General features: G+C 51.3%; 3 protein-coding genes across 3 annotated transcripts; 1 reads left to right on the top strand and 2 right to left on the bottom strand.

Moving 5' to 3' along the window:
* Window positions 1-585: 585 nt before the first annotated feature.
* On the bottom strand, window positions 586-4,136 carry ade1 (bifunctional aminoimidazole ribotide synthase/glycinamide ribotide synthase). The gene is made up of 4 exons (XM_025574352.1): window positions 4,083-4,136; window positions 3,366-3,694; window positions 2,766-3,293; window positions 586-2,715 (listed from the first exon to the last, which is right to left on the bottom strand). The coding sequence occupies exons 2-4, from the start codon at window positions 3,643-3,645 to the stop codon at window positions 1,073-1,075; spliced, it is 2,451 nt and encodes an 816-aa protein (XP_025434236.1). The 5' UTR covers window positions 3,646-3,694; window positions 4,083-4,136; the 3' UTR covers window positions 586-1,072.
* Window positions 4,137-4,383: 247 nt separating this feature from the next.
* BP01DRAFT_334871 (Pet127 family protein) lies at window positions 4,384-7,231 on the top strand. Its single transcript, XM_025573178.1, has 3 exons — window positions 4,384-4,919; window positions 4,987-5,050; window positions 5,118-7,231. The coding sequence occupies exons 1-3, from the start codon at window positions 4,511-4,513 to the stop codon at window positions 6,964-6,966; spliced, it is 2,322 nt and encodes a 773-aa protein (XP_025434235.1). The 5' UTR covers window positions 4,384-4,510; the 3' UTR covers window positions 6,967-7,231.
* Window positions 7,232-8,878: 1,647 nt separating this feature from the next.
* On the bottom strand, window positions 8,879-12,778 carry BP01DRAFT_363418 (uncharacterized protein; the record flags this gene model as incomplete). The annotated part of the gene is made up of 1 exon (XM_025576276.1): window positions 8,879-12,778. One exon carries the CDS (start codon window positions 12,776-12,778, stop codon window positions 8,879-8,881), a length of 3,900 nt encoding a protein of 1,299 aa, XP_025434234.1.
* Window positions 12,779-13,741: the final 963 nt, after the last annotated feature.

Raw genomic sequence — 13,741 nt, 5'->3', positions numbered from 1 at the left:
CTGGGAGTCCGGCGGAAGCGAACCAGGCAAGGGTGTAGGAGCGAGTTGTATATGGGACTTGTGTTCATCCTGGGGGAGCCTTCTTCATATAAGTCTTCTACGCTCGTGTTTTTAAGTCGTGCCCTCGTATTCCTTCACAGCTGTGACACTATGAATTGCTACTGCGAATATGATGTCTCTGCAAACTGCTTCCTGTAGTCACATTGTTATAGCCAATTCACGAACCTAGGAGTCCAAAACCGCTCTATTTCGGTCGGTGTTTCCATTCCTTTACGGCGAATATAACGCCTACTTGTGAACCACTTGTTGCTTGGCAGAGTGGCTCTGCCCATTATGCCATTCTTGGCCGTTATCGGTAGGTGTACTGTAGGTGATTTTCCCCCGTCTTCTTGGTGGATGAAAACGTTGTCTTCTCTTCTGTAACAGATATGACGTATCATATCTTGCTAAAGTCAATAAACCATAGATAGTCAGTCCATCATGATACCAAGACTCCTGACTGTTCCCGTGGCGGGAGCAGTAACCTATTCATCCAAGGATCCCGGCTTGTTCTCTTCAGGCAATGCTCTCATTGAGCTAAGAATGCACTGTTTGATGGTATGGCACCAAGAAGAAGCGTAGAAAGAGACCAATGACACAGAAAGAAGGCTCATGCGAAAGATGTGAACAATGCGTCTGTCCCACCCGGATTTTGTGGATGGTTCAACAGACATGAACAAGAGTTGTTTGAATGATTTGAGACCAACAGATCATCGTCCAATAACTAGTTCAACATTCAATGCTCATGATTCCACCGGCCGCCCAAGAAAACCATGCCACTCTCCAGGTAAAGAGGCAAATGTAACAAAACCATAGATAGATACATCAAGAAAAAGGACGCAAGCTCAAGCCGTGGTGCTCCAGTGCAGAAATCTCGATAACTTTCACACCATTCCTCGTCTAAACATGATCCCGAGAAAGAGGTTGCATGAAAGGGAAAAAAAATAACACTTTTCATTCAGATTTTAGAAAAAACAATGGGGAGGGGAAAAGGAACTCCACAGCGGTAGGTATAAAATTATTTCAAAATAGTTTAAGCGTCCCAGCTCTCCAATCCAGTAAGGACACATCCCTCCTCACCCTCGATTCTGGCCTTCAGCTCTCCGATATTGTAGACGGTCTCGCCCTCCTTCTGAAGGAGGTCCTTGACGGCGGCCTCGGAGCCCTTCTCAACGGCGATAACCATGCCAACACCGCAGTTGAAGGCCCGGGCCATTTCCACGGCCTCAACGTTACCGGTCTGCTTGAGCCAGGCGAAGACGGATGGAAGCTTCCAGCTCGCCACGTCGATGTGCGCAGTGAGGGTGGAAGGCAACATACGGGGAACGTTGTCGACGAGACCGCCACCGGTGATGTGAGCAAGACCCTTGATGGCGGAGGAGTTGGGAACGGAGGGAGTGGCGGAGGGAATAGAGAGGGCTTTGAGAAGGGGTTTCACATAGATGCGAGTGGGAGTGAGGAGGGCCTGGCCGAGAGTCTGGGGCCCGGTGGCAGAGGGCATGGTAAAGGGAGCTGCGGAATCGTAGTCAAGACCAGAGCGTTCGATCACCTTGCGGACCAACGAGTAACCGTTGGAGTGAGGACCCGAGGAAGCCAGGGCCAACAACACGTCACCGGCCTTCATGGCGGTGGTCTCAGGAAGGATGGGCCGCGCGTTGGGACCCGTCGTGTTGATGGCACCGACAGCGGCACCAACTGCGTCGTAGGTGTTATCGACAAAGAGGCCGGGCATTTCAGCAGTTTCACCACCAATCAGGGCACAGCCTGCCTGGACACAGCCATCGGCAACACCAGTGACAAAAGCGGCGGCCGTGGGCACGTCGAGATGACCGCAGGAGTAGCAGTCGAGGAAAAAGAGGGGCTCCGCACCCTGAACGACCAGGTCGTTCACATTCATCGCGACAAGGTCAATACCCACGGTATTGTGTACACCAGCTGCGTGGGCAATCTTGAGCTTGGTGCCAACACCGTCGATGGCACCAATTAGGGTGGGGGAATTAGGGTCGTAGGCGGAGTTGGCGGCCGCTAGGGAGAAGAGCCCGCCGAAGCCACCGATCACGGCGTCCGTACCAGGGCGCTTGGTCTTGGCGACAGAGCTCTTGATCTGGTTGACCAGGTCGTTGCCGGCATCGATAGAGACGCCTGCAGCGGCGTAGGTAAGAGAATCCTTCTGAGCGGCGGCAGCGTCGCGTTGGCGGAAAGCCCGGTGGGCAATGTCCTTGCGGTAGAACATGCCCTCGAATTGAATGGTGGAGATACCCGCATAGCTCTTCTGAACGGCCTCTTCGAGGCTGGAAGCGGTCGCGGTGGACGCAATGACACGGCCACCCGCCGTCTGCAGCTCGCCGTTAACGAGATTTGTGCCGGCATGGAAAATGAGATTTCCTTCGGCGGGGGAGTCAAGAGTGATTTTCTTGCCCTTGGCGTAGGAGCCAGGGTAGCCACCGGCGACGGCAATGACCGTGGTGGAGAAGTTGGGTTTGATTTTGATGGAGACGCCGTCAAGCCAGTGCTCCGTGCAGGCGACCATAATCTCAGCCAAATCGGTGTCATCGCTCAGCAGCGGCAGCAGAGTCTGAGTTTCAGGGTCTCCACCGCGAACGTTATACTCCAAGACCTTAGGGCCGTCCTTGGTCATCATAAGACCGGTAAATAGGATGCCGACGAAAGGGAATCCTGTGGCATGTTAGCGTGATACCAATATCAAAGAAGGGAGGGGGACGGACCGTCTCTCCTCATGCCGTCAACAGAGGGTTGCACGATGGTGCGATCGATCTCATCCAGCACAGCCTTGGACGAGATGGGAGTCGGGGCGTAGCAGCCCATGCCACCGGTGTTAGGACCCTGATCCCCGTCGAAGATGCGCTTGTGATCTTGGGCAGCGGGAAGAGAACGAATGGTATAGCCGTCGGAGAAAGTGAGAACACTAAGTTCATCACCTTCAAGGTACTCCTCGATAACGACTTCGCTGCCGGCCTTGCCAAACTGGTTCTCGACCATCATTTCACGGAGAGCCTGGTGAGCTTCCTCCTTGGTGGTAGGAATGATGACACCCTTACCACCCGCGAGGCCGTCGGCCTTGATAACGACCTGGTGGGATACAGAGTCGAGGTACTGACGCGCGGGCTCATATTCATAGAAGTTCTCATAGGCGGCAGTGGGAATGTTGTGACGCTTCATGAAGTCCTTAGAGAAGGTCTTGGAGCCTTCCATGCGGGCCGCAGCCTTGGAGGGACCGAAGCATCGAATTCCGACTGTTTAATCCCGTAGTTAGTGGAGCTGTATTGTCGTCTGGCGCCTGAGCTGTGCTCAAGGAGAATGCTCACCAGCCTGGAAATAACCCTGGATACCGTCCACGAGAGGAGCCTCAGGGCCAGGAACCACCAAGTTCACGTCGTTTCGCTGCGCAAAGGCTACTAGTCCAGGATAATCGTCACCCTTAACGTTGGCGTTCTGGATTTTGTCCGAGGCACCACTGCCGGTGCCACCGTTTCCGGGAGCGACGAAGACAGTGTCGACGCGGGGCGACTGGCTCAGCTTCCAGGCCAGCGCATGTTCCCGGCCGCCATTGCCGACAATGAGCACCCGCAACCGCTCGGTAGTCATGATGACGGGGGAGAGGGATAGGGAAGCGCGATGGTCTCGGGGGGTAACTCTGGTGAACGGGGCGATGTTAGTATGGAAATGGGGATGGATAGATGGTGGAAGGAGGGAGGAGACGTGCAGGTTAGATGAAGGTCAATTACGATTGAAACAAACGAAAGAGATGTATTAGGAGAATATAAGGGATAAGCAGAAGGGAAAAAAGATCGAAAACATGAGGGGGGAGGATAATTGGTGAAAGAAAATCTCAGGAAGATCTCATAGAGGGAGAGGGAGGGAGGGGCATGCGGGTTGAGTCAATCAGTAGAAGTGGAGTCAGTTCACTTGTTGGCAGTGTTCTCTTTCCATCTTCCGTCATTTGCCAAGTGGAGAGATTCCTCCAAAAATCAGACTGCACAAACACGATAATATCAATTGATAAGGGGGGAAAGGATACTCACCTAGCAAGCGACCTGCGCAAAGAAAAGAAGGAGAGGGAAGGATGGATATTGGGGGGAAGAGAGGGGATTTGAAGTAAAAAGTCAAAAGGTTTTTTTTTTTTTGGGCGGGAGGGAGCGATGTCGGATTTTGCCTGTGTTGCCCGCCCGGCGGGGAAGCGGTGACTTGCCCCGACCCCGGATTGATTGGATTGCCTGTGTGTCGGGGCGGTGAGCACTGATACTCTATCAACACACCGCCTTCAGGGCAGAAAGAATCTCTGGCCAAAGCGGCAAAGGAAAAAAAATATGATAAGAGACAATCATCAAGTTCGCCGCCTCCTCGATTTTCTTCTCAGCTTGTGCAGAACACTTTTATTTTGTTCCTGTTTCTTTTTCGTTGTCGCTCTTTTCCTCCGATTGAATTTCAGTCCGCATCCTTATAGTCCCGAATGCTTCGGGCTTCCTGGCGGTCTGCCGTGACCCCTCGTCGGGGTCACGGCTGCTGGTCGTGCCTTTCCCGTGGCTTCAATGCGCCTCCGCATCAGCAGTTATGGGCGCGCTCCTTGCACCACGAGTCACCGCCGTGCCCCGAGGCTGCTTCTGGTGCTGAGGCAGAGGCCCCGAATAAAGCTCCGATTCCTAATCAATCTGACGTTCAATTACGATCTGATCAAGACCACCGCCAGCAGAAGCAGCAGCAGCAGCAGCAGCAGCAGCAAGAGGAGCAGCCTGAGCAGCAGCCTGAGCAGCAGGAACCAGCTGGCAATGTGCGAAAACCTTACTCAATTATGCCAGAACTTCCCTTCACTGCAACGCATTGCAATGTTCGCCGCATCATGAAACCAGAAAGTGTTCAACGTACGTACGATACCAGCTTTCCTCTCCAATCATGAGCCACAGTCGTCACAGACTAACTGTCGTGCAGCGCTCCCAGTGAAAACAGCAGACGTGCCCAGCCTAGCATTCGGTTTGGATCGAGTATTATTTAAGTAAGGACTCCTGCGATTTACCCCAGCGGCGACAATGGTCAACCCGTGAGATCTAACAGCTGTTTAGCCACGGAGTTTACACGCTGCGGGATCCAAGATCCCGAGTTTACAATTTCGATCCGTACTTGGGTTCCATCATGCCTGTCACCGAATTCGATTTTCAAGCTTTAAAGGACTACATTACTTCCTCCAAGGATAAACAATTACATTCCCTCGCGCGGAAGAAGGGCAAGAAATATATTGGGTCCTCTTCGAGTATGACTTCGGTACTCTCGCACTTTCACTACCTGTTGTCAGCTTGGCGACCCGTCGACACTAGCATCTTGTCTCAGGGCTTCACCGAAAATTTAAAGACCTTCACGCGACTTTTGCGAGCACCTGCGGCCATGTTCCTACACTACCAGGATGGTGTCTATGCTATTGATGCAGACAAGGAGTTTGATTCAGCCAACATTTTGATGAATTTGGGTAAATCCATGGAAAAGCTGCTGACACTACCAAAGGAGGAATTTGAGCGCTACCGGAGGACCAGCGCCAACAAGATCACCCCAGAGGAAGAGAATGCCATCCCTGAATCATACCACTACTCCACCCACGGCGATTTTCTTATGCGATCCCAGTTAGACGCTTATGACCCACGACTTCCGGGAACCGGCATGTTCGATCTAAAGACACGTGCTGTGGTGTCAATTCGTATGGATGCGCGCAATTTCGAGCAGGGCCTGGGTTACGAGATTCGTCGACCATTCGGCTTGTACGAATCGTACGAACGCGAGTATTATGATATGATCCGGGCTGCTTTCCTCAAATATTCGCTTCAGGTACGCGTCGGACGCATGGACGGCATCTTTGTGGCATTTCACAACATCGAGCGTATTTTTGGCTTCCAATATATCTCGTTGAACGAGATGGATAAAGCGCTACATGGTCAATATAAGAATGCATTGGGTGATCGCGAGTTCGAACACAGCATTCAGATTTGGAATGATATCCTGGACCGTGCCACGAAAAAATTTCCTAAGCAGTCGCTTCGCTTTCATTTTGAGACCCGCGGTGAAAACTCGAGAAGCAAACCCTACATGCTCATCTTCGCGGAGCCCGTCACGCCTGACGAGATTGAGGCAATTCAGAACAAGAATAAGGAAGTGATTGACGCGTACCAGAAACGCATCTTGAATCTGCCCGACGAGCCGGTGGCGACATCGACTAACGACCTCGTCGAAGAGGAAGATCCAGCCCTCGAAGACGACGATGCCGTATATGACAGTACTCTGAAAGACCCCACGGAAGCTATTCCGGAGGAGAAAGCAGACGAGGATGAGTTCTTCTGCCTAAACAGCAAGTCTGAGGCGGAGGAGGGTAAAGAGCTCTTTGCTGCCGTACTCACACTTGAAAACTTTGTAAATGGGCAGAGGGTCGTCAGACCGGAAATATTCACCAGGAAAGATCAGTGGGAGATCGCATATAAGATTCATTACCTGGATGGAGCGGACGCCGAAACCCGTAAGTTTTATCGGGCTTGTCAAAGACGTCGCCGGGATGCTCTCGACTATGCGAAGTCAGACGGGTCGACTCCTTACCTCAGGAAGCTCCGAGAGATTGCTCAGCGCGGTCGCCGATACCGTGAGCGGCAGACATCCATGGATTCGAAATCTGAGCCTGTCGTCTTCCGTACTTTGTCTCCGACGGGGCCCAGTGTTCCCCTGAAGTCACATGCTCGCCATCACCCAAAGACTGGGCCGGGGGTTAGGTATGTGGCTAATAAGTCTAGCAAAGGCGAAAAGCCTCGCGACAAGCCGTTCAACAAGACGCGCGAAGCGTTCCGCCGCAGGCCTTCTAGCAAGCCTCAATCTTTTCAGAAGACCACCGAGCAACCTGCCGAACGTCCTGCGAAGCAGACTTCCCCTCCTAGGTGAGAGAGGATCAGCCATTAAAACCCAACCGTCCTCGTTCTCGCCATCCGTCATTTTGAAGGAGGGAGCGAGAAGGGAAAGGAATGCGCCAATCCGGCTTGTAAACTAATCAATATCATGTATCCAAGGCTCGTGTCGTTTTCGATGCGTGGCCGCGCGCAGATGTATCTGGATGGGAGTTCGGTGTTTTAAAACTAGAAAGCAATCTCGATTTTCTTTCGTCGTTCGATTTCATCGTGTTGTCTTATAACTTTATACCAACTGGCCTATCTTTTCTCTCGCTTTTTCTCTCTCTCACAGCCTGTGTTGTTTCATGTGTAGGAAAGGGCGTAGAACGGCTCGACAAACCAGTCGAATTTAGCCAAATCTCCTGAAGATTAAGCTGCTGTATGATCCGGAATTTTGCTGCCCTATTCCCAAGCAGTCGGGCTTAGTTGAGGCTTATACTAGAGATTGTCAGCAAAATGGGAATTCCCAGCTGTGGGGCCTTTCCCATTCCCAGAAAGGTATAGCGTGCCAAAACGAGAAGGCGGTCGACTTGGAACTGGGAAGGCCTTCCCAGTTCCCAATGCAGCTAGTGTATACTCCATCATTTCCGCGCTAAAATTTAGTGAAATTCAGGAAGCCTCCTTACTCTGGCTTCAATCTCCGTGTACGTACCTTTTGGGCTGTTTCCCTATATAAAATCATTGACATAAATAAACCTTTTAGTGACTTAGATTCGAATATAGATCTAAGTCAGCTATCTGATACACCTTTGTCATGGAGCCCTACTTATCCACCCGCATAGGGCTGGGCTCGGTATCGACCAATGAGAACTTCTGATCTATACAAAAGCAGATCCATTTTTTAATACGACAATCCTATTGGTCGAGAACTAAGCTAGGTTCAATCAGAAAAGTACACGGATCGACTCGATCCACTCCCTCATCACATGCAAAATTCTGCCATCTTTTTGGGGACTGGGAAAAGGCCCCACAAGTGGGAATTCCCAATTTGCTGACAACCTCTACAAGTACTCATCGATACCAAGGGAACAGGAACCTCACACTTTTCCACTGGAGGACAGAAGCCTACTATACATCGCCGCCATTCGTTCAGATTGACATACATACATACACGATCGATCATCGGATAAACAATAGATACCACAAATTACAGACGGTAAAGGTCACTTCATCTGAATTCTGGCGTGCACAGGGCTTGCGAGAGCCAACCACGGAGCCACTAAGTCTCGAATTCTCCGTCCGCGTGGGTAACATCATCCTTTATTATCCTTACCGTTTCGTAGCAGTTCCCGCTTCTAAGTGTGAATGGGACATAGATTCTATTGACATTAACAATTATGGGCATCATGTGATCGGAAAAAAAAAAAGAAAGTCAACAAGGTACGCCGTAGACTTGAAATGCGCCTCACTTGGAACCCGAAGATACTCAAGCATTTCACTGTATTGTTGGTTTGAACGCCGCTTAGCCAATGCGCCCACCACGCAAGACAATGCAAAAATAGAAAAGATAAAGGAAATGGTAGGAGTTATTCTCCTTTTTCTGGGCCATCTGCCTTTCCTGAGGCTTGCCAGGGCGGGAAAATCGAGAGAAGGTCATGCAATGAACGGGAAGAGGAAAGTGGAAATAGTATCAGACAGAATCCAGACACTGCGCGATCCAGAGGATCCACAACGGTTGAGTGGCGGAAAAGGAGTGGTATGCTTGAGTTCGGTCGAAGCCAGGTAAGAAGAGTACAGGCACTGACGTGCTGAGTTGGGTAGACGACAGGAGGAGCGAAGTGAGAAGTGGGAGAGGTATCACACGACAATGGCATAAAATCGTGTTTTTTCGAGAAGTGAAAACAGCTTGATATGGTTGTCTCATCGGTAGATTCATCAAATCATGTCAGGAAACGGACAGGGTTGGATTATCGAAAATTATCCAATTCAAGATGTGGGGGTGCCCAATCCAGCGTAGGTGGCCTATCGGTAGATACGCATACTGCACCGGACCTCATTTTTTCCATCCTTTTGCGTTCTTTGGATGCACCGCCACTCAGAAACCCTCTCAACGTAGATGAAGCCGACCCGTAGGTGCTGCGCGTACTTGCACCGGTACCAGTAGAGACGGTGCTAGAACTGCGAGCACTGCGAACGCTGCTGGTCTTGTTCACCACAGGAGGTATGGCTGGAACTGGAACCGCTAATCGAGAACTGTGGCCATGGAACCCCTCATATTCCAAGGGCAGGAACGACTGACTTCCATAGTCTGCCAATGAAAAGGGAGCTGTCTGCGGGCGTTCCCGAAGCTCAGCTACCAAGCTACTCTCAGCATCGAGACTGTTAAACATGTCCAAATGGGTCTTCGGGCTGGTATCACCATCTTCGGGCGGCGGCGGTGGCTGAATCTCGTTTGTCGAAACCGTCACATCCAATTTCAAATTATCGAGCATGAGTCCCAACGTTGTTGCAGTGGCGGGGCGTCCTTCGCTGGAATCGTCATCGTCAAGCCCGGCGCTGCCATCATCAATGCCATGTGCCAGATTATAGTTCCTAAAAAGGTATTTGCGCAGACGCGCGACCTCCGCATCCCATTTTCGATTCAATGATTGCAAGATGATCTCAACATCTTGTTGCATCAGAGAAGCATCTGCAGAGGAAAGTAGATTGGAAGTTGACGCACCCGAACGGTGAAGTGATGACGGCTGCTGTTTGGATAGCTTGCTACTGCTCGAGTTTTTGTTGGTGATAGCAGCGTGGATCGAGCGACGGATAGAACTCGTGGTAGAGCTCTGTGCAAGGCTCAGGTCCCGCTTGACGTTCTCAACTTCCCGTCGCACCCGTTCAAGTGACTGGACTCGATCCCGGTCCATGCAAGAAAGACTCAGCAAGGACCGGTTCCGCTGCAGACCATTCACCAGAACTGTGAACGATTGCAGATTGATATCATTGTTTTCGCAATAAACCTCGCGTAGACAGTCATTATCTTCCAGCACGGATGCTAGGGTGTTTGCTCCTTGCAGACCAAGTTTCTGATGTTCAATCCTCAAAACCTGCAGAGACTTATTCTTCTTCAGGCCAGTGAGAGCCAGATTGAGACCAATTCCAAAACGGGCGACATCCAAGTGAGCACTCTCTCCACTGATGTCCAAATCTTCTAATGTCTCATTTTCTTCAAACATCATCTGCAGTGCCCTGCAGGTCTCTGGCCCTGCATCGTACGGGAGGGAAGCCTTCGAGATATCCAGGTATTTCAAAGAACGGTTCACTCGCAAAGCCTCGACCAGCTCCTGAAACTGCTCCTCCTTCTTGAAATCGATCATTCGCATCGACAAGTGTGTTGGGGTTTTGTTTTGGGCTATGGCGTCAAAAAGGTATGAACAGCCCTGATCGAGTCGGTTCTCGTTGGCATGCAAATGCAGGTTACGAGATTCGAGCACCGCCATAGAATGTAGAAAGATCGCCAAATCCTGACCGCTAAGACCGCATTGATCAAACTTGAGAACCCGCAAGCCCTGCGAGCGATCGCTGGCTAGATACGTGGCGATAGCATCAACGGTCTGCCGATTGACGGCTGTCCGGCTTAAGGAAAGCTCCTCCAGGCGCCAATTGATCAAAATCTCAGGCGTGAGTAGTGGTTCCGGACCAGATGTGCGCGAAATTCGGGACAAGTCCAGGGTCTTGATATGGCTAAAGTAACCAAGGTACTGCGGGAGGATATCCGGCGTCAGGCGACCCTGCACGCCAGAAATGTTGATTGCCTCCAGCGTGTGCGATTGAGCAACGACAGTCGACAGCAAAAGGTCAAGGTCATGCACAGATAGACCACAATTACCCACTTCCAGTGCCCTCATGTGACTACCTCGCTGCGAAGCCGCATCAACAAGATAGTCCAGATCGGAATCTCCAAGTTTGATTCCGTTGAGAACGACCCAATCGACGCTTGTCAGTTCTCGCCGACAGATCGGAAAAATCGCCTCTGGGATACCGCAGCCGGGGTCATGACTTTCACTATCCGACTTGGGGATGCGGCTTAACGTGTAGGAGAAATCAAGGCGTCGAAGCCATTTGCTCTTCAGTGTTAAGGCTCGAACTTCCTGGGTTAGAACAGAGAGGTTTTCTTGCCCGGGAATGTTGATGGCTGCACCAGCACGACTAAGAAGCGCATCCTTGTCTTGTCCGTGCGCGTCTCGCAAGCCCTGGAGGGCGTCTAAGCTCACCCCGCTGAATGAGATTGCACGGAAAGACTCGTTATAGCGCAAGGCCCGCAGGACGGCGATCAATTCCAGGGCCGTATACTTACGGCGTGAGGAAGGAGGCAATAGCTTGAAACAGGGAGCGTCGTCACATTGCATGTCAATTGTGTATCGAATGTTGGATGTATCGATGTCATAGCTGGCAGAATAAGCGACCAAAGTTCTGTCAAAGCAACCGAAGTCTTCATCAAGGTCTACTGGAGGAAAGTTGTTCTCATTGTCAAGGTCTCGAGGGACGATGAAGTCATAAGGCTGCTTGAGCCATAAAGGTCGCAAGAACTCCGTCTGTTGTCTTATCCAGAAGGCAACTTCCAAAGAATGAACGGATGCAAGAAATACGGAGAATGGTTTGCGAAGAGGCAGTCGGAAGGTAAGATGTAAGCTATCGTCGCCCCATTCCATCGACAAGCAGGTCAGGTTCATGAGTCCAAAGGACGTCGCAGCATCTAAATCGCTTAAAGATACCACAGAGCTGCGACTGGATATCTTGTGTAAGGGAATAAGATGGAGTTTATGAGAACCCAGGGCAAGGTAACAACCAGTCGGCGAAAGCTTGGTTAGATCCTCCGACGAAGCCCGCGTCGGAGACTTGCTAGATGCCATTTGAATGACCCTAAACATGCGAAACGTTTCGGGATCGTAATCTCGTTCGTAATCCAACATTCGCACCACACAGTCCACCGTCTTCCGGTCGAATGGCAAGGGGTCGGCTCCTCGAATTAGTTCTGCCGCGGACCGAATGCCCACCATCCACAAATTGAGTTCCTGGTAGTCCGGCGTCTGCATTTGAATGAAGGTGGCCTTCTGTGCGCGCTCGTCGACATAGGCGACCTCGACCGTTGACGACGGTCGGCCATCGTCCAACATGTAGACAGCGATGATACTGTTCAAGGCAATTCCGGAGGAGTTGTCACCTGGCACACCTAGCTGTGGATCTTGCATTGAGCTGATGGAGACGACAGATTGACGGTTGCTGACCAGGGATCGAGAATAAGATGAAGGGATCGAGGGAAACATATCGGCCGCTTTGCTTTGACTCTTGAATCGGACCAGATGAGTATCGGTTAGGACCAAATAATGACTCTTCTTCCGCCACATGCCGCCTGTAATCTGAATTTCACCATGGTGCAGGATTATGGAGCCGATGCCTTGTCGAACTTCTGGATTGTCTTCATCCAAAGAGCTGCCCTTGGAGCGGCCGAGGGATCGATCATCATCTTCCAAAGAGTGAAGGGACCGCAGTGACCCGAAGACCGAGGCTCGTCTCTTCTGCATCGACTTGCGTCGAGAGCGCGAGCTCTCAAGGGCCGGCGGGGTCATCATGCATGCTGTCGACTCCGAATCGGCGGTGCCGGGACGACGCAGGGTGTAGCTGGTGCCGGTTCTTGGCGGACTGGGGTTCCGGACCCCAAAGAAGCCAGAATTACGGCGTGATTTCTTTTTCGAGGCTTGAGCATCATCCGATGGCGATCGTTGGTGCGCTGCGGGGTCGGACAGGGAAGAGGTGGTGAAGGATGGGCTAAAGACGCTCAGGCTTTTTCTCCGCTCTTTCTTCCCCAGATTGTCGGCCATGACGAGGTTTAGAAAAGGAGAGGGGAAGGGAAGAATCAAGGCGGAGAAAAGGGGAGGGAGAGAAAGGGGAGAAGCGCTCGAAATTCGAAAGGAGGGGAGGAGGAAGCTAGCTAGCTAGCTAGCTGCAGCAGTCACAGCAGCAACAGCAACAAGATGGTGTGATAGGACGGTAGTTAAAGAAAGAATATCACATTGAGAAGCCGAAAATGGGATCTCACTAAAGAGGCGCAGAAAGCGAGAGAAAGGCGACCGTTAGCATGAATCATGGCCGAAAGCGACGAAGGGGTAAATTTTGAGGGGAAGGAGGAGGGGGGGGGGGGGGGGGGGCGAAGACAGAAGATGATTTGGGAGCAGAGGAGATTGGAGCAAGACACAGGCAGGACTCCAGGGCTCCAGGAGAGATTGAAACAAACCCCAGCGGTTGACTAGTGACTTAGAGGGGTGGAGCAGGGCGCGGAAGCACCAAATGAGGAGCCACGGGTAGGGGAGAAGAGGGGGATCAAGGCAGGAGGAAGGAAAAAGGTGGAACATACAGCAACCATCGGTCGAATTGATTGAGTGAGCTAGGTAGTAGACTCGATACCAGAAGGAGTCCAAGTCACAAAGAGGAAGAGAGAGAGATTGAATTGAAAAAGGTGAATATGTGCTGTTGACCACGGCAGCAAAATTCAAGGCAAGGAAGTCGAAATTGTATCCAGACAGAATGATATAGAACCAGAGAGCAGAAGAGAATAGAATGAGTTGAGGGAGGTCAAAACAAGAACCAGCAAGTTCTGCGAACCGTGGATAGAAGTACGGAGACCATCAGTTGGTTTTAAATGGATGGAGGGAAGGGATCGGAGTGGATGGCGATCTATGACTTGATAGACGTGTAGATCCAGCCGGGGAGATGAGGTCGTCGTCACTGTGATGATTTATTTCAAGGACTCCCAACCACATCCATTTGAGATTCACACAACCTGT

The sequence above is a fragment of the Aspergillus saccharolyticus genome, assembly GCF_003184585.1.
Source record: "Aspergillus saccharolyticus JOP 1030-1 unplaced genomic scaffold BP01scaffold_5, whole genome shotgun sequence".
Classification (NCBI taxonomy): Eukaryota; Fungi; Ascomycota; class Eurotiomycetes; order Eurotiales; family Aspergillaceae; genus Aspergillus; species Aspergillus saccharolyticus.
The sequence above is the reverse complement of the archived record's forward strand: the minus strand, read 5'-3'. Positions and strand labels throughout refer to the sequence as shown.